The sequence below is a fragment of the Sciurus carolinensis genome, chromosome 3 (genome assembly GCF_902686445.1).
Source record: "Sciurus carolinensis chromosome 3, mSciCar1.2, whole genome shotgun sequence".
Taxonomy (NCBI): Eukaryota; Metazoa; Chordata; class Mammalia; order Rodentia; family Sciuridae; genus Sciurus; species Sciurus carolinensis.
In genome coordinates, this window is record NC_062215.1 from 21,042,014 (window position 1) to 21,062,592 (window position 20,579).

Genomic DNA, 20,579 nt, shown 5'->3' on the forward strand with positions numbered 1-20,579 from the left:
TTTTCCTATTTGTATCCCTTTAATTTCTTTGTCTGTTTGCTCTGATTAGAGTTTCAAGGACGATGTTGAATAGAAGTGGTGAAAGAGGGCATCCCTGTCTTGTTCCAGTTTTCAGGGGGAATACTTTAGACAAACCACATAAATAGTTTGTCTCATACTAAACAAAGTTGCCAAAAACATAAATGGGAGAAAATATAGCCTATTCAACGAACGGTACTGGAAAAACTGGAAATCTATATGTAGCAAAAAGAAATTAAACCTTTATCTCTCACCCTGTGCAAAAATCAACTCAAAGTAGATTAAAGATTTAGGCACTAAAACAAAGACTGTGCCTAATAGAGGAGGAAGTAGAACCAAATCTTCACCATGTTGGCTTAGGAACTGTCTTCCTTAACCAGAGAATTAAAGTGCAAGAAATAAAATCAAGAATCAATACACAGGATGGTAACAAACTAAAAAGCTTCTTCTCCGCAAACAAAACAATCAAGAACGTGAAGAGAGAGCCTACAGAATGGGGCAAAATCTTTACCACATGTACCTCAGATAGAGCACTAATCTCCAGGATATATAAAGAACTCAAAAACCACCAAAACAACCCCCCCAACACTCCCAAATAACCCAATCAATAAACGGGCTAAGACTCTGAATGGATACTTGACAGAAGAAGAAATACAGTCGATCAACAAACATATTAAAAAATGTTCATCATCTCTAGTGATTAGAGAAATGCAAATCAAAACTACTCTAAGATTTCATCTCACTCCAGTCAGAATGGCACTTATCAAGAATACAAGGAACAATGAATGTTGGCGAGGATGTGGAGGGAAAGGTATACTAATACATTGCTGGTGGGAATGCAAATTGGTGCAACCACTCTGGAAAGCAGTATGGAGATTCCTCAGAAAACTTGGAATGGAACCACCATTTGACCCAGCTATCCCACTCCTCAGTTTGTACCCAAAGGACTTAAAATCAGCATACTGCAGTGACATAGCCACATGAATGTTTTTAGCAGTTCAACTCACAATAGCTAAATATGGAACCAACCTAGATGCCCTTCAACAGATGGATGGATAAAGAAAATGTGGTACATATACACAATGGACTATTACTCAGCCTTAAAGAAGAATGAAATTATGGCATTTGCAGGCAAATGGATGGAACTGGAGAATATAATGCTAAGTGAAATAAGCCAAACCCAAAAAACCAAAGGCCAAATGTTTTCTCTAATAAGCAGATGCTAATCCATAACAAGGAGGGAGAATGAAGGGACTTTGGATTGTGCAGAGGGGAGTGAGGGGAGGGAAGGGAGTATGGGGATGGAAAGGGGTATGGAATGAGATGGACATTATTACCCTATATACATGTATGATTACACTATTGGTGTGACTCTGCACCATGTTCATCCAGAGGAAGGAGAAGTTGTGTTCTGTTTGTGTACAATATGTGAAAATGCATTCTACTGTCTTGTATAACTAAGTAGAACAAATTAAAAAAATGGAGAAACACAAACTAAAGCCAAGGTAGTTCATCACCACGAAACTTGCCTTAACATAATTGATAAAGGAAGTTCTTCAGGTTGAAATGAAAGGATGATAAGAGGCATAATAAAAGCATATGAAAGGGCTGAATGTGCTGGTAAAGGTGGGTATTATGGCATAGGTAGATACTGTTACACCATAATGGAAGTAATACATCTCTTCTAATTCTAGTATCAAAGTTAAAAGTGTTAAAAATATAGCTATAGGTTAATGGATACACAATATAAAAAAAGTGTTAATCCTGACGTCAATAGAATAAAGCGTGTCAGAAGTGAAAATGTAGTTTTTGTATGCAATTGAAGTTGTTATAAGTTTAAAATAGATGACATGCTTGTGGGAACAAATGAAAGTCCTTTTATGTATGCCTCATGGTAACCACAGAGAATACAGCTATAGAAGATTCACACCGGAAAGGAGAAAGGAATCAAAGCATGTTAATAAAAAAAAAAAAAAAATCAGTGACAGTGAAGCACAAAGGAAGACAGCAAGAGAGGAAAAGAGGGACAAAACCCCTATAAGATAAACCAAATGATTAACAAAATGGCAATAGTAAGTAAATCATCAGTCATCATTTTTTAATTTTCCTTTCCACCGTTTTTATTGGTGCATTAGAGCTGTACATAGTAATGGGATTGGTTGTTACATATCCATACATGCACACAGCATAACAATATAATTTGGCCAATATGACTTCCCAGCACTTCCTCCCTCCCTCTCCCCTCCTCCCACCCCCTGGTCCCTTTCCTCTGCAAGTCTTCCTTTGGTTTTCATTAGATTCTCTGCCCTCATCTTTCTTTTCCTATTTCCTCTCTAGTTTCCAAATGGGAAAGAAAACATGACCCTTGACCTTTGGAGTTTGGTTTATTTTGTTTAACATAACAGTCTCTAGTTCCATTCGTTTTCCTAAAAAATGACATAATTTCATTTTTCTTTAAGACTGAAGAAAATTCTATTGTGTATATATTCCACATTTTCTTTATCCATTCATCAATTGGTAGATACCTAGGCTGGTTCCATAGTTTGGCTGTTGTGAATTGTGCTGCTATAAACACGAACATGCATGTATCACTGTAGTGTGATGACTTTCATTCTTTAGGATAAATACCAAGGAGTGGTATAGTTGGGTCATATGGTGGTTCTATGCCTCGTCTTTTAAGGAGCCTCCGTAATGATTTCAATAGTGGTTGTACTAATTTACAATTCCACCAATAGTGTAAAGTGTTCCTTTTTCTCCACATCTTCTCCAGCATTTATTTCAACAATTACTTTAAATGTAAATGAATAACCCTACAATTAAAAGAGTAATCGAATGGAAAAAACCAAACCAAGACCTATCTACACTGTCTATGCTGTCTACAAGTGTTATGGTTTAGATGTGAGGTGTCCCCCAAAAGCTCACATGTGAGATAGTGAAAGAAGGTTCAGAGGAGAAGTGATTGGAGAGTCTTAATCCAGTCAGTGATTAACCCCTGATAGGGAGTAACAGAGAGGTAACTGAAGTGGTAGGGTATGACAGGAGGAGGTGGGAACTGGAACAGGGCTGGGGATACAGCTCAGTTGGTAGAGTGCTTGCCTCCCAAGGACAAGGACCCTGGGTTCAATCCCCAGCACACACACACACACACAAAGAAGATATCAAAGAAACAATCTCATTTACATATACCTCGAGGAACTAGAAAAAAGAACAAACTAATTCCAAAGTGAGCAGAAGAAAGGAAGTAATAAAGATTAGAGCAGAAAGAAACAAAAATAGACAGTAGAAAAGCAATGGAAACGCTGCGGTTTGGTTCTTGAATGTCCCCCAAAGTCCTATGTGTTAAAAGGCTTGGTCCCTATGGTGGTGGTATTGGGACATCACAGAACCTTTAAGAGGTGGGGCCTAGTGGGAGCTGTTTAGGTCATTGGGAGTGCACCCTCAAAAAGGGATTGTGGGACCCTGGCCTATTTCTCTTTCTCTCTTTTTTCCTCCCTGGCTCATGATGTGAGTGGTTCTGCTCCTCCGTGTACTCCCCCTATAATGTGCTGCCTCAGGTTAGACTCAGAATGATGGGGCCAATTGGTCATGAACTGGAACCCCTAATACTGTAAGCCAAAATAAACCTTTCCCTTTATAAGTTGATGACCTCAGGTATATTGTTATAGTAACAGAACTGATACAGAAACTAAGAATTTTTTTTTTTTTTTAAAGATAAAATTCATAGGCCTTTAACGAGAGTTAAAAAATAAAAGGAAGACTCAAAGAACAAAATCAAAGGTTTGATTTTTCTGCTCCTCTCACAATGCCTTTGAAATCTGGATGCATCCTGATTTAAAATGACTTATATTGTCTTCCACAAACAGTCTTTTGGAACTTCTTTCTGAAGCAGGGCTTAATTTGTATGCAGAACAAAGGAAAGACAGTGTGACAGGGAAAGAAGGCGAGGTGAGGAAGGCTGCTCTCTAAAGATTCATAACGGGCAATCGGGAAATTCTGCAGGGTAGGGAAGAATCACAGGGCAGTGAGAGAGAGGTGACAGGAACATGCTCGTCAGAGACAGGTTGACTGTTTAGGGAAGACAGAGTCGAGCTGCCTGTCACAGGCACTGTGAGCCAGGAGCCTCTCAGGTGGCTTAGGCACTCCTCTAGGAGGGCTGATACTTTCCAAAAGGGGCATCAGTCTCAGAGTCAGGCAATAGAAATTTCCAGACTTTGTGATAAGGTCATCATGCATAGCTCTGGAAGCCCACTCTGGTTTCTTGGTGAATCTAAACCTTAATGCTTCATATTTACACTGCAGCTGCCTGAACTCTTTCTCTTTTGGACTATTTCCAGTGTAATATTCCTTTTAGATATTTCTTCCCCTTTCTCATGTTTAGAGAGACTGTTGCTTCAGTGCAGTTGGGCAAACCTTTTCGGTATGGGACCAAAGAGTAAATACTCTAGGCTTCCTGGTGGTGCGGTCTCAGCTACCAAGGATCAGTTCTGCCTTCACAGCTTGAAAGCAGCCACCCCTAAGTGGGCGTGGCTATTTTCTATGAGAACTTTACCTACAAAAAAATGCAGCAGGCTGAACTTGGTGAACCCCGCCCCCCGTGTTTCCCTTAGGCTATTTTCACCCAACATCAGACCCTCTACCCCCTTGGCCCTACCTCTTTAAGGTTCCGCACTCTCCCAAGAGTGCCACCTGAGGGCCAACCCATCCACAGCTTGTAGGCTGTAATTGGTCCGTCCTCCCTTTAGGATTAGTTCCATCCATCAAGCCAGTTTCCATTTTACTTACTCATTTCCCAACCACAAATGCATAATTGTTTTCAATCTCTCCATGTATTGACCAATGCCCTAAGTCCCAACCAACAGCAAGAATCAGGATCCTTAGAGCTAATACAGGGTGATTGTTTTGCTGTGAGGACAGCTGAACTGAATGCTGAAAGGTGGGTAGATTTGGGAGGAGACAGCTACCTGAAGGAATACTCACCTGCAGCTCTCATTCCAGGTGGTAACGATTCCACCCCATGTCCCTGGCAGTCCCTCCCTCTGAGTAATGGGGTAAGCCTTTTGGGGCTGGAGTGATTCTGCCTCTTTTGAAGTCATCTGATGAGACTCTGATTTCATCAACCATTAGCACCCAGGAAGAGCCTGGTGTGACACAAGCTGAATGGAATAATTTTATAGGATGAGGGGGGACTCTTTGGAAGCAACTAACTAGCATATTTTGAAGAAAAATTAGCTGAAGCATTTGGCCAAGCCCCCACCCACCATTAAGGGTATAAAAGGACCACAGAGGAAGGAGAGACTCAAACCTCACCCACATCTACCTCCAGCAGCTCACTGCTCTTCCATCACCTCTCCAAACCCAAGTACCATGCCTTACAACTGCTGCCTGCCCAATGTGAGCTGCAGAAGCAGCTGCTCCTCCCGGCCCTGCGTGCCCCCCAGCTGCCATGGCTGCACCCTGCCCGGGGCCTGCAACATCCCCGCCAATGTGGGCAACTGCAACTGGTTCTGTGAGGGCTCCTTCAATGGCAGTGAGAAGGAGACCATGCAGTTCCTGAATGACCGCCTGGCCAGCTACCTGGAGAAGGTGCGCCAGCTGGAGAGGGACAACGCGGAGCTGGAGGCCCGCATCCGGGAGCGGAGCCAGCAGCAGGATCCCCTGGTGTGCCCTGGCTACCAGTCCTACTTCCGGACCATTGAGGAACTCCAGCAGAAGGTGAGGGGGTGGGCTATGTGGGGGCCCAGGAGCAGTTGCCTCTCTTTGAACTAGTGAGATATTCTCAAGTTCAAGTGGATCTCACATTAGAACCATTTTTGCAGATTCTGTGTGCCAAGTCTGAGAACTCCAGGCTGATGGTGCAGATTGACAATGCCAAGCTGGCCTCTGATGACTTCAGAACCAAGTATGTTGAACCTTTTAGACTAGATGACCTCCAGGGCCTCATGGCTACTCCATGGCCTCATGGACCTAAAGTTGCCCAGAAAGAAAGAGAAAGCCCTATCTCCCTTCTTCTTTCTCCCTCTACGTCTAGTTATGTAAAATAAGTTTCAAATAGGAATCCAGACTCATGAGCTGCCTGCCCTTCAGTAGCTACAGATTGGGTATCCCTTATCTGAAATGCTTGGGACCAGAAATGTTTCAGATTTTGGATTTTTTTTTTCAAATTCTGGAATATTTGCAAGTATGTAATGAGATATATTGGGGATGGAACTCACATCTAAACACAAGATTCACATATGTTTTACACACACAATATACACATAGCCTGAAGGTAATTTTATACAATATTTCTGGTGCACTCCTGTTTTGACTGTGATTTGTCACAAGGTCAGGCCTGGAATTTTCCACAGTGGTGTCATAGCATGGCTCAACAAGTTTTAGATCTTTGAGCATTTCAGATTTTTGGATTTTCTGATTAGGAATGCTCAACCAGAGTTGGTATTTCTGGAAGCGTTTCTTAAACCCTCAGATTCAGAGATTGAAGTTAATTGTTTTGGGGAAATGGATTTAGTGATATAATAACCAATGAAATTGAGAACAGAATTAGAGACTCTGTCTTATGGGTCTCCGTGGGCACTTTCTGGTGTAAGGTTGAATCAAAGGACTTTTTTGGTCTATCCATGCATAGCATGAGGAAGACATGGAAGAGAAGGGGCAGAGAACTGTGTAGGTTCAAGAAGCTCTGGGCCAATCCTATCCAGAAATGGTGACAGAGAGGAAGGCAGGCTTCTTTCCTGGCTTATCCTCCCATTCTGATCTGTGTGCGCAGGTACGAGACCGAGCTGTCCCTGAGGCAGCTGGTGGAATCAGACATCAATAGCCTGCGCAGGATCCTGGATGAGCTGACCCTGTGCAAGTCTGATCTGGAGGCCCAGGTGGAGTCCCTGAGGGAGGAGCTGCTGTCCCTCAAGAGGAACCATGAAGAGGTATGAAGAAAATTTTGAAAAGTTGGCTTCAGAACTCCTGAGCCTTTAGTATTGGGAATCAGATGGTAGTAACTGTCAGACTCACTGGCATGGAACCCTTTTCTGAAAAAATCAAAGTTAGTTCATGAAAGGATGATGCGGTATCCACATTAGGAAGTGAGGTGAGCTGCGAATTCTCAAGCACCCAGGTGAAGTTTGGGCAGCTATTGAAGATATTGAGGAATGACCTTCATTGATTGACACTGGTCATTGTTAGGTCCTGGATTTGGTGGCAGTGGGGGAAGAATAGGAAAAAAATCCAAAAAAACAAAAAAAACGAGGTCAGGACTCTTCTCTTCAAAGAACTCACAGTTCTAGAGTGGATAGACAGCCATATCAAAGCAAGGCAGAATGAAGCAAGTTCTATATGAGATGTACACAAGCACGCGTAAGCCAGTGTGCCAGAGAGGAAACAGGGGCTCTTCCCAGGTGCAAGGAGGACTGCAATACAGGGGGTGTCCTGACCTGAGGCAAGAGGCTGAGCCAAGACACAGAAGTGGTGGAGCAGGGTGTGCTGGGGTATGCTGGGCATGCAGTGCCTAAGCTGTATGGTGAGAAACGAGGGAGGACTTGCCTGTGCCAAGAACTCAGTCTCACACTAAGTGTGAATTCCTTTCAGTTTGTTGGGAAATGTTTTAGCATGATCCCGGAGCTGATTGCTGTAGAATGTCTATGCTAATCTTTGGAAAGATCGGGCTGTTTCTGTTAGTGCTTTGTTGGCAGGGTTGAACTCACTTCCCTACAGCAGGAAGATAGCAGATCTATTTCTCAGAGTTCAGTCTTTCCCCTCCCTCCATCAGGAAGTCAACACCCTGCGTTGCCAGCTTGGAGATCGCCTCAACGTGGAGGTGGACGCCGCCCCCACTGTGGACCTGAACCGCGTGCTGAATGAGACCAGGTGTCAGTACGAGGCCCTGGTGGAAACCAACCGCAGGGAAGTGGAGGAGTGGTTCACCACCCAGGTGGGCATCTGAGCACGCGACCACTCAGGACCCGAGGCCCAGGTTCCTCTGGCCAGGGTCTGATCCTGTCTCCTCCCTTGGGTGTTTCAGACCGAGGAGCTGAACAAGCAGGTGGTGTCCAGCTCAGAGCAGCTTCAGTCTTGCCAGGCGGAGATCATCGAGCTGAGACGCACGGTCAACGCCCTGGAGATCGAGCTGCAGGCCCAGCACAACCTGGTGTGTATTGTGCAGACCTGCTCGTGTGAAGTCAGGGAGGCAGAGTCACCTTTGGGCCACACTCTCCTTAGCCCTTGAAGCTGGTGACTCTGCAAGCCCATGGAGAAACCCCTTAAAGGGGCAGCTCCCTGACACTCCTTTATCTTCCCTACCACAGAGGAACTCTCTGGAAAACACACTGACAGAGAGCGAGGCCCGCTACAGCTCCCAGCTGTCCCAGGTGCAGTGCATGATCACCAATGTGGAGTCCCAGCTGGCTGAGATCCGGGCTGACCTGGAGCGGCAGAACCAGGAGTACCAGGTGCTGCTGGATGTCCGGGCCCGGCTGGAGTGTGAGATCAACACGTACCGGAGCCTGCTGGACAGCGAGGACTGCAAGTGCGTATGGGGAGAAGGATTTCTGGGATAAAGGATATGGTGGGAGGGTCAGGCGCTTGGGACCCACACATGGTTGCCTAAACAATGTGCATTAATTGTCTACTATGTGCCTGTTGATTTGAGGTAGCTAAATGAATGTCCACAGGCAAAGGTGAAGGGAATGGTTCCTGTTTCTGGGGGTTATTGATGCAGAGGTCTTGGTGGGGAGACTGCCTGGTAAAACAATATGTGTTACCTGAAGTGGATTGTGTCAAATTCCATGAGAGCTTAAGAGCCTGAGATAATATTTTTCAAATGAACAATTTTCTAACCCTGCATGTGGTATTTTGGGAGAGGGAGAAGGATTTGATCAAAATTTTGTTTTAATTCCAACCACTGAGAAACCGTAGGTTGTCATATTAAACCCAAGGCAATGTGTGCAATTTAGGGTTCTCTCCCCTCCCTAATCTGTTCTAAACCTCTGTGTCCCCCCAGCCTCCCCTGCAACCCATGTGCCACCACCAATGCGACTGGCAACTCCTGTGGACCCTGCGGCAGCTCTCAGAAGTGTTGCTCTTAATTGAACAACTTGCATCCCCTTTGAAGATGTCAATGGAGCCATTTAGGTGGAGTACAGGAACGATCCCCAGGACCTTCTGCCAGGGCTCAGTTGCCATTGAGAAACCTCATGCCAGCTGTATTTCTAGACCTGGGCATGCTTTCTACCCCTGACAAGCAAAGGCTCACACCATCAACTTCCAAGGTCTGGAGAACGCCTTGGTGTTGAGAGTTGTTCCTCTTTGTTTCTGAAGATGATCAGCTCCCTGTAATCTGGGCTCCAGGTATTACTTAGGGTGATTCCTGTACCTTCTGCCACTTCCTGCTTTCCTTCCTTCTCTGGTATTCTCTGGAATGCAAGGAGCAACTTCATTTACTTCACAATAAACTTTATTTCTCTGGCATAGTAAAGGTGTTTTGCATTCACGTTTATGCATTGTACAGTACTCATCATGACCGCTTCATAAAAATATCCCACGTTAGGAGGTTGGAATGGATCACGTGACTGATCATAGCTATTGTGCTCCACTGGAAACACTGATGGAGAGGGAGGAATGGCCTCCTGGGGGGGGGGGTCTCTCACTGAGGGTAGGCCATGCAGAAAACCTATCCTTCAACACCCACGCCTGTCTTGCCTTGGATGTAGGACCCTTGGCCGCAGGACCCCTGACCATCTTGAGAATCTGCCCCAAACTTCACAGCTATTCCCAACTGGCATCCTCATCAGACTGGAATTATCTTCTTCCCTTTCCCCTAAATTGCCAAAAGACTAGTGTCTATAGCAAGTGCTCAAAAAAACAAAAACAAAAACAAAAACAGCAACCCTCTCCTTTTACCTCTCTGTGACACAGATGTCTCAGATAGACACCTTAAAATTTATCTTCCTTGATTTCTGTAAGTCCATATATCCTGGGTCCAATTATTATACCTCTTGTTGCCTGGGCTCTATTTTCCCTTTTTTGTCCCAAATGGAGAGATCACTTGAACATTTTTATTCTCAGACCACTGTTTTTCTCCTATATCCTTATTGGAGGACTAGCAGCACCTCTCTGCTGAAGACTCTCAAATCTCACTCTCACCTTACTTAGCTCAGGTTTCAGGTTTTCAGTTGCACAAAGGGCAGTCCATTCCATCTTTTCTCTTTCTCTTTTCTTTCCCCTTCCTCCCTCCCTCCTTCCCTTCCTTCCTTCCTTCCTTCCTTCCTTCCTTCCTTCCTTCCTTCCTTCCTTCCTTCCTCCCTCCCTCCCTCCCTCCCTCCCTCTAAACCTCCCTTCCTCCCTCCTTCTCTTCTTTCCTTCCTCCTTTCCTTCCCTCCTTCCTTCCTTCCTTTTTTGTGGCATTGGGATGGAACCTAAGGGTGTTCCACCACTGAGCTACACCCTCAGCTTTTTATTTACTTTTGTTTTTGTTTTAATTTTTTTGTCTTGCTAAGTTGCTGAGGCTGACCTTGAACTTTTGATTCTCCTGCCTCAGCCTCTCAAGTCACCAGGAGAGCAACTGTGTCTGGCCACCATCTGTCACATGTAACTGGACTAAAGCTCAGCTTTGCCAAGCTGGTCCATCTTGCCACCTACTTGTTATACCTAAGACATTGTTTCCTAACAAGATTCTTTACATGCAGCCCACCCTCCATCCTTACTTTTCCCCTCTCATGGCCACAGCCCACTTGTGCCAGAACAGTGGCCTTTCAGGTTGCTGAAAGACCAAAAGAAGTGTCCAGAGACTGGGGATGTGTACAGAGATCAGTGGCTGCTCTAAGAAGAGTTCAATGGTGATAGATTGATGGCACCTCTGCCCCTCAGGGTGCTTTGCTAAGCAGTGACTCCTTTTCCCCCTTGTGTTTTGTCCAGTGGTACTCAGGTGGACCAGAGACATGTATCCTTTATCCAGTGCCCTCAGCTCGATGGCAGTCATCACTAAGAGAAGGGTTTTATATGTCGAGCAGCAGAAGCTATGACATCAGTAGCATGAGCTTGCTAAGTTTGCTTGTATGACCAGCATCCCAAGGAGAAACTGTCATGGTGCACAGGCAAGATAGTAGCTTTCTACAGACAGCACTAACTGACCCTAGTTCATACTGTGCATTAGAGATGCCAGTTTTCTTCAAGAAAATGTATATCTGGACTTTCCATCTCTGGCTTGTTCTTATTGTGCCTTTGACTTAGCTAGAGTTTTGGAATGGAAAGGGTGCATTTACCGACATGGTATTTTACTGTTCTCTTTGACACCCACCTTCTCCAAAATCCCTTGAGTGGCATAGCAGGATGTCATATTGTAGCCAAGTCCCACAATTGCCATACAAAGAGCAACAGAACGTGATAAGCCCTGGGTTAAGAGCATGGTTAAGAGGACTGAATACAACACATCTCCAGGTAGCAGGAAGAGATTGTAGCAAAGCAGAAACAGAATCAGGGCTACATTTACCTATAGTAGTAATATGGGTTTGCAACCTACCTAGAGTCAAAGAAACATTATGATAACCATCAAGGATGTATACATAACATTCTGTATTTATGAGGACACAGGGCACCTCCCTGTGCTTTAGCCAGCATAACTAATGCCACTGTACTTCGAATCACCACTTTCCACATTTGGGTAGTTTCTTTATTAAGCAAAGTTTTGGCTCTGTGAGTATTATGTAGGGCAGCAGCAGTGTGCTTAGCTAATGCCTCAACATGGAACTCAATGTTAATGCTTGTTGCTTGAGGAGCAAGTACGGCAAGTGCGTAAAGCCACTAGGCAGCTCAAGTTACTCTATGTTTAGTTTACAAAGTCCCAGTTGGTAGGGATTGTAGACAAAGTGGGAAGTATACAGGCTGGTATGTAAAGTCTTCTAAGTGCATTGGCTAATCCAAGTATGGCTACCTCTAGGTGCCACCTGTCCATAACTGCCCCCAAGGAGAGGGATATGCTCTCCGACATGTTGTTCAACTTTGCCATCCTAAATAGTCAATGTCTTTGAGTCTAATGGTTAAATGATGCTGATTGACAGGGGTCCAACCCACGTTTTCAGAGGGTAGAGAGGTATTGCAGTCATTTTCTTTCTACACAGAGAGAACTTTTTCTTTTCATTTTTACTTATTTGGTCACCCTGATCTGTCAAATAGAGAATACCACAGCAAAGTTTTATGTTAACTTGTTCCCATACTAAGTGGAAGACAAGATATTTGGTGTTCTTAAAGAAGGGTAAATTTAAGTTCAAGTCTAGAGGGCATTTTGCCAGCTGTCCACAAGTGGTACACATTATTTCAACTTAACATTCCCCTCCATTGCACCAAGGTAGCTGGTTACAGGTGCCACAGGAGACTAGTGGAGAACCAAGGCAGCTCATTGTATGTCTCAATATCTGGATGATACTTGCCCACTCTGCAAATAGATTAGCCTTAAGGATGAAATGTAAGACATAGTTAGCAAGTGTTAATACAGGCAGATCTTGATTATTCAATAATACACAGGCAAACAGATAATTTTGCTGGGGCATGTGCTGTTATCATGTTCACTGATGGTCCTGATGACCATCCTTAGTCACCTGGTACACACTGCCAAGGATCCATCCTCCACATTTAGTTGCTGTTTTAGTAGGCCATTCATTTATGCAATTGATCCTGTTGCAGCTGGGTTATTAGGTAAATGAAAAGGCCAATATATGTTCAAGTTCTCAGGCCATTCTTGTACCATATGGTCAGCAAGGTGTATTCCCTTGCCATTGTCTATAGCCATATGGGTGCCACGCAGGGTGCCAAGCATTTGAAAACCGTGCCTGATTGCCTTCTGCGTGGTCCTTCTACGAGTGTATGCCCATAGTCATTCTGTGCATGCGCCTGCAGTTAGGGAACCCTGCCGCCTTCTGATGGGAGTGAGGGTTCAATGAAGTCAACCTACCACTGTCGTGCACATTGCCAACCTTGAGTTATCCACCCTGTCACCTGAGGCATTGGCTATGTAACTGCTTCAAGGCATTGGCAGAGCAAAAGTCACATATACAGGAGTATCTTGGTGAGCACCCCTATTGCTTTGCTGTGGGCTGAAGAGCTTTTTCTCCCTTGTGGCCTGCCAAGCCAGCCAGATCTCAGCAGGCACATCCTGTAGCCATCTAACATCGGCTTCCAGGTTTCCTGGTGGAGAAGCATGGTTGTATGCCACCACATAATACACAGCAGTTCCAAGTGTGGTAGTCATTTCCAAATGTCTTTCCATCTCTTCACCTCCTTCTGCAGCTGTGATCATGGTCCTAAGGGAACTCATTTATCGCTCTGCTATTGCCACAGGATCCACTCAAACACATCAAGGGAGCTAAAAACATCCAGTCCATAGAGATGTTCTTGGCCTAATGGGACCAGGACTTGTAATTGTCCTACAACCATTTTTGTTAGGAGAAAGCACCTCAAGGTGCTCAAGTTCCCAGATCCACCAGGCTTTTCTTTCTACTAAATTGTACAATAGTTTTAACATTTGTGCTAAGTTTGGAATGCTGGAATGCCAGCATCTCAATATTCCTTAAGAAAATCTGTGACCATTTGGTAGTAGGGGAAACTTGGACTTAATCTATAGCAATAGATAATCCCAAGGACTTGGCAGACAACTTGAATCTTTGCAATCTTAGAGACGCAACACCCCCATTTGAGTGCCCTTCTGTAGGTGGGGAAAAGACTCAGAAGTTCACATCACATCAATATAATGAAACATCCATACTGCGTCAGGTTTTGTCCATGGGGCCAGAGATGCCACTGTTACATCCCATAACAAATGGTTGGGCTATGTACATGTCTTTGGGGAAGGACATCAAAAGTCCATTGTTGCCTTTTCCATATGAAAGCAAATTACTCCTGGCTTTCCTTACTGAGTCCCTTGTGACTCCTTTGCCTTCTTTTTCTTCCACGGTCTGATCCTTACTCCATATCTCTATTTTCCTATTCTTTTCTTCCTACATTAATTAGAGTCTGTGATGCTGGAGAAAGAGGAAGACCCACCAAAGGCCTCCAGATTGATCCCAGAGCCCCACGGAATTGCCCTGGAACTGTTTGGAGAATGGTGTCCCTCATTCTTGCTGTGAATGTCTATCAGTTTCATTATGTAGTTTGCTGCACAAATGGTCTCCTTCATCCCTAACTCTCTCAGGTGATCTTGTTGTTCTTCCATGGATTGTCATGGCGGGTGATTCTCCAATATCAGGCCAATTTTACAGGCTGCTATCAGTCAGGACAGTAAAGAGATGGCATGGTCCTTAGTAAGAGATGAATACAAACGTGCTGTAGGGTAGGGCGTGCGGTGACTGAGGCAATCCTCTCATTTCACTCCTTGATGGGAGAGTGCCTGCAGATCTGTAACAGCCATTCAGTTCTAGTCCCCTGGCTCTCTGCCTAAACTTTTCCCCAGTTCTACCAACTCAGCAGTAGTACCACCTCTCAAGGAGATATGCCTGTGCTAGTCGGGAGGGAGCAGATGCTCAGCATCCACTCTCCCAGCTGACCTGTCTCTACCTGTTGATTTATGACTTGTCTGGCCCCTGGCACTGGCACCTCAGGTGGCTTGTCCCAGTCCTCATCCTCTTTTTCTGAAGTTCTCAGTTCCCAGGGGCCCCATTTATGGGAGTCCTGGTCCTTTTGAGTAACCACTATCCTCACTTTTACCTTTTAGTTTAGCAACATGGCAGGCTAGTTTCCAAAGTTTCATTAGCACTTCTCACACAAGCGAGTAATTGCTCTGTAGCCCCTGAGTTAATGTGCTCATGCTCCATCTTTAATTTCTCATGTAATTACTTAACATGGGCCTGGGTCTCTAGCTCTGTCCGCACTGCCATGCCATGGGGCCACCCTGCAGCTGCTGCTATCTAACAGCAGCCAATCTTTCTTTTTAATTAGACCATGTTGCGAGCCCACCAGCAACAATATTCCTCCCAATCCTCGGGGTGACTTGAGAGCATTGTGGTGGCTCCCTGGTATCCATAACAGCCACCCCTCCCAGAGAGCTGGGAGACCATCATGACAGCCTCCTCCCCGACATTGTTCTTTTTCAGCTGCTATAATCTTGGCCCTCACAGTGGTTTCTTGACCTCCTGGTTGGCTCACCAATTGTCACACCCTCAGCCCAACTGTGCCACGGTAGTTGGGGTAGGTTGCTGAAAGATCAAAGAAAATGCCCAGAGATAACATGTGAGACGTAGAATTTATTGGGGAAAGTGTCCGGGAGATCAGTGACTGCTCCAGGAAGAGCTCAGTAGTGACCAGATGGACAGATGAGCACCTGTGCCCCTCAGGGCCCTTTGCCAAGCAGTGCATCCTTTCCCTCATGGTATTTTGTCCAGTGGTGGCCAGCTGGACAAGTGACACGTGTCTTTTCCACAGTGCCCTTGATAATGAAAGCTCAGTCCTTGTCCCTGATGCCCATCCAATAATGAGGACAAGGTTTTGAGAAAAGAGAAAAAGAAGTCTTATTGCTTTGCTAACAAAGGAGCACACACAGTGGACTCCTGTCCCACAGGCTGTGATTCCAAATGCCAAAGGGCACAGAGGGCTTCTAAAGAGGTGGTACTGGATAAAGAAACTGTGGCATATATATACAGTGGAATATTACTCTGCCATGAAGAATGATAGAATTATGGCATTTGCAGGCAAATGGATGAAATTGGAGAATATCCTGCTAAGTGAGATAAGCTAATCTCAAAAAACTAAAGGACGAATGATCTCGCTGATAAGCGGATGAGGACATATAATGGGGGATGGGAGGTGTTAGCGTTAGGGTTAGGGTTAGGTTTAGAGTTAGGGATAAGGAGGATGGTAAGAATGGAGGAAGGAAGGACTGTATAGAGGGAAAAGAGGGGTAGGAGGGATGGGGGGAAGGGGAAAAAATAACAGAATGAATCAAACAACATTACCCTATGTAAATTTATGATTACACAAATGGTATGCCTTGACTCCTTGTACAAACAGAGAAACAACATGTATCCCATTTGTTTACAATAAAAAAAAAACAATGAACAAAATTTAGACCGAAACAAAGTAGAAGAAATGAATAATAAAGAGCAGAAATTCATAAAATAGAAAAAAAAAAAAAAGAGGTGGTACTAAGGCTGCACTTCAGCTGTGCCCTGTCAGGAGCCACAGTTCATTGTAACCTTGAGAGACAGTTGTTTATTAGCTCCTCTGGTGCCCGCCCTGAAGTACAGATTCCTTCTTTTTCTGTGGTAGTGAGCTGAAGACCAGATAATTCAGCCTAGTATGAGAAGGTTAATCCTGCTTCCCCCATTATTAGGGAGGGAAAGAAGGAGAAGAGGAATGAAAGACATGACAGTTTAAAAATAAGCCTCCAGTGGTAGAGCAGCAGAGGTAAGAGTCGAAGCACGGAACAGACCCCTATTACAACCTCAGTTCCATGCCAGTGCCACGGGACAAGGGTTTTATATGTTGGGCTGCAGAAGTGGTGACATCACTTGTATTAACTGTCTTAGTTTGCTTGTCTGACCAGAATCCCAAGGAGCAACTGCCATGGGTGTACATGCAAGAAAGTAGCTTTCTACAGACAGCACTAACTTGCCCTAGTTCCCAGTGCGCATGGGAGAATATCAGTGTCCTTCAAGATAATATGTATGTGTACATTCCAGCCAGGCTTACTGTCATTGTTCCCTTATCTTGGATAGGTTTTAGGAATCAAAAGGAAATCATTCAGGGAACTTCCTTCCTTCCTTCCTTCCTTTCTTTCTTCCTTTCTGTCTCTCTCCCTTTCTCTCTTCCTTCCTTTCTTTCTTACTCTCTCTCTCTTTCCCTCTTCCTTTTCTTTCCTTCCTTCCTTCCTTCCTTCCTTCCTTCCTTCCTTCCTTCCTTCCTTCCTTCCTTCCTCTCTCTCTCTCTCTCTCTTCCTTCCTTTTTACAGTCTCCTTTTTTTTTAAGTCGGACACATGCCTTTTTCAAGTTTATTCCTTCCTCCAGGTCTTCACTCATATCTGTAATGATCTCCCATAACCTCTTCAGTTCATTTCCTGTAATTCTCAAGGCCAATGTTCACTAGGTATCCCCAAGTACACATTAATTCTACTCTACTCCCCCACTTGCCTTATCTTTGAATTTTGTAAGTTGTCAATTCTATGGACTACAGTCTCAATTATCCATTCAATTTAACTCTCTCTGATTGACAAATCCATCATCTGTTATCTATCGTGTGTGCCTGGTACTGGGTGAGGTCATGAGAAACACAGGTAACTGAACTCCAGTCCTGATCTGTAGCATGTTTACAGCCTGGGATGGATCTATCAAAGGGACAGTCATCCCAGATAGACATCGAGATGGCTCAGGGAGGGTATAAATAAAGAATTACAATTTTCAGAGGTGTGAGAGAGTAGTAGGAAAAAGCTCCAAGAAGAAGGAGGGCTTTGAAAGTGGAAGTGTTCAGTTCACATAAAATTTGTCTGCCTTTCTTGCTGACTGAAGCCCTTCTGCAGAGATACCATTGCCTAATTCAAACCTAGTACAAGCTATGGACTATTGTAAGTGGAATAAATAAGGCTAATGCTAATGGGGATTCATGATAAGATTATTAAAATGATATGTACTTCCCATGGTTTTGATTTCAATCAGCTCTTACTATATGGTATTAGCTTAATTCGGAAATGAAGTTTGAAGGGACAGAATGTTTGGAAAGAAGCGTGTATGTAGGTCTGAGGGAGAGTTTTTCCAAGCATGAGTTTTGCTTGGCAAAGAGATAAGGAACAAGGAGGTGTATTTAGAGCTTGATAGTTCGATTGCTATCTTGAAACAGAGAATAAAATGTAGTAGTGGAAGGTGAAACTGCAAAGCGGGACCATATCTGAACGTTTGCCCGTGAGTTTTTCTCGCAAAGCGGTTGCCATACGATACATCTAGCAGTGTATATAGGTTGGGTTGTGATGGGTCCCAGAAATTGGTAGAGTTGGATGGAATGGAAGGATACAATAATGACCAATTAGGGGGTTGGTGAGAAACAGCAAGAATTGAAATGGCTGGAGGTAGGTAGGCAGAGCATGGGTGGATTTTGGAAGCATAGCCTAGAATATGGAAGCTGATCGGAAGTAGAGGAAGAGTGGAGAGGAAAAAGAAGGAAACACTAACTGATCAAACACTGATAATCAGTGAATTAATAGGATCTATCTATCTATGTATCTACCTACCTACCTACCTACCTACCTATCTACCTACCTACCTTTCTAACTCCAGATATAGAAAGAAATTGATTATGCAGAACTGGCTTAATACCAGAATGGAGGATAAGAAATCCTGTAATGTACTATTTGCCAGTTGGTGGCCCAGGAAAGCTGGCAGCTTAGTTCTGTTCCAAGCCCAAAGGCCAAAGAAACTGGGAAACCAATAGAATAAATCTGAGTTTGAAGGCATCAGTGTCTGAAGGCAGGAGAAAATGTGCCACCTCAAGAAGATGGAATAAATTCAACCTTCTAATACAGTCTGATTCTTTGGACCCTCAGTGGATTAGATGTTGCCCATTCACTCTGATGCAGGTGATGTTCAAATTAATCTCTTCCAGAAACACTCTTGCAGATGCACCCAGAAATAGTAATTTATAAGCTATCAGGGCATACCTTCGCTCTGTCAAGCTGACATGTAATCAAGCTACTGTGGATCTGATGTTTTTGGACCTTGGAAAATGAAAAAAATGATAGGACTCCAGAGGAAAGGGAGGGAACTTGGGAAGAATGACTGGCTTTGAAAGCAATGTTAGAGAGCCATCTAAATAAAGATGGTAGTTAAGACTGTAGGAGTCAAACTGTCATATAGGAAGATGGTGGAGTACAGAAGCATCTTTGGGGACCACTAAGAGAAATGACAGAGCTCACCAGAGGCTCTCCAACATCTCTGAAATGAGGTTCATCCCTGTTTTTTCCAGGTCTCTTAGAATAAAGGTGCCATTTGGTTATAGCAGTAGGAAAAGGAAATAGAGAGGCAGTTGGAGTGACACAGAAGTCAAAAGAAGTCAGAGTTTCAATGAGGGAGTGGTCAACAGCATTCAGGTCAGGGAAGGTGAGAATCAGGTAAATCTGGATACAGCAACTGGGAGAGCACTGGTGACTCCCAGGAGATGAGGTCTGAGGGATTCTGGGGAAGGAGTCATATTTTAGTAGCCCCTTTCTGCTGTCTCAAACTATTATTATTATTATTATTATTATTGCCAGGGATTAAACCCAGGGGTGCTTAATCACTAAACCACATTCCCAGACTTTTTTATTTGTTTCATTTTTAAGTTTTGAGTCAGGGTCTCACTAAGTTGATTAAGGCCTAGCTAAGTTGCTAAGGCTGGCCTTGAACATGTGATCTTCCTGCCTCAGCCTCCAGAGCTGCTGGGATTACAGGTGTGGGCCACTGCGCCCAGTCAAATTACCAATCTTCTCTTAAAAAGATTTTTTAGTTAGAGATGGACACGTTACTTTGTTTTGTTTATTTATTTTTATGTGGTGCTGAGGATTGAACCCAGGACCTCACCGATGAGAGGCAAGCTCTCTACCACTGAGCTACAACCCCAGGCCTAAATTACCAATCATGATGGTGAAATTATGACAAAGGTTCACCACAACAAATTCATACTAAGCATAAAGCTTACTTTCCTTCATCCTCTGCATACTACTAAAAATGTTTTAGCCTCTGTTCTTTCCCTGGACCTGAAGTGCAGTCTATACAAATAGGTCTTCAACCCTTCTCTGAGTTGTTCCCAAATCCAGCTTTCCAGGGAAGGCTAGCATCATTAAGTTACATTGTCCTGGATTGTTTCATGCACTTCTCTTTCATTCTAGACTGAGTAAAGTTAAAAACATAGTATAGATGCACTTTGCATTTTCTGGCTTGGCTGTGTCCCTGAAATGCCCCCAATTCCATTCCTGTTGGAAGCCCAGGACTGAATGTAAGAGAAATAATGGAAACTCTAAGAACTGGGTCATTAGCCCCTGAATGCAATTTTGAGGTATCTGTGTCTGTTCTTGCTCAGAGCATTTGCTATAGTTTGGATTTTAAATGTCTCTCAGAAGCCCATGTGTTAATGGATTGGTCCTCATGGTGGCACTATTGGAAGGTGATGGGACTTTAAAGAGGTGGGGCCTAGTGAGAGGTCCTAGGTCACTGGTGGATTCCCTGAAGGGGATTGTGGGACCTCAATCTCTTCCTTGGTCACAGGGTGATCAGTTTTGCTCTGCTCTGCACTCCTGCCATGATGTGTCACCTTGTTACAAGCCCAAAGCAATAGGGCCCATTGATTATGGACTGGTACTTCCAAACCTGTGAGCAAAAATAAACCTTTTCTTTTTATAAGTTGATTATCTCAGGTATTTTGTACTAGTATTGGAAAACTGGTTAATACATCATCTTACAACCGACTTGACTTGTTTTCTGGCTTCTTTCCCGGTGGTACTCTATTGGAGCCTGGATTACCACCACAATTTCTTCCCTCCACCTTTATGAAACAGCTTGAGAAATCCCTATATCCTATTCTTATGAGCAACTCTGACTGGGACTGTTCCAGCACAGTTGATTGG

At 44.1% G+C, this 20,579-nt stretch overlaps 1 protein-coding gene across 1 annotated transcript; it reads left to right on the top strand.

Moving 5' to 3' along the window:
* Positions 1-5,152: 5,152 nt before the first annotated feature.
* LOC124979646 (keratin, type I cuticular Ha4) lies at positions 5,153-9,471 on the top strand. Its single transcript, XM_047544127.1, has 7 exons — positions 5,153-5,730; positions 5,835-5,917; positions 6,785-6,941; positions 7,781-7,942; positions 8,033-8,158; positions 8,316-8,536; positions 9,011-9,471. The coding sequence occupies exons 1-7, from the start codon at positions 5,383-5,385 to the stop codon at positions 9,093-9,095; spliced, it is 1,182 nt and encodes a 393-aa protein (XP_047400083.1). The 5' UTR covers positions 5,153-5,382; the 3' UTR covers positions 9,096-9,471.
* The last annotated feature ends 11,108 nt before the right edge of the window (positions 9,472-20,579 follow it).

Coding starts and splice junctions, on each gene's coding strand:
- LOC124979646 (XM_047544127.1), top strand. CDS start 5,383: ATGCCTTACAACTGCTGCCTGCCCAATGTGAGCTGCAGAAGCAGCTGC. Junction 5,918..6,784: donor TCTGATGACTTCAGAACCAA/GTATGTTGAACC, acceptor CTGTGTGCGCAG/GTACGAGACCGAGCTGTCCC. Junction 8,159..8,315: donor TGCAGGCCCAGCACAACCTG/GTGTGTATTGTG, acceptor TCCCTACCACAG/AGGAACTCTCTGGAAAACAC.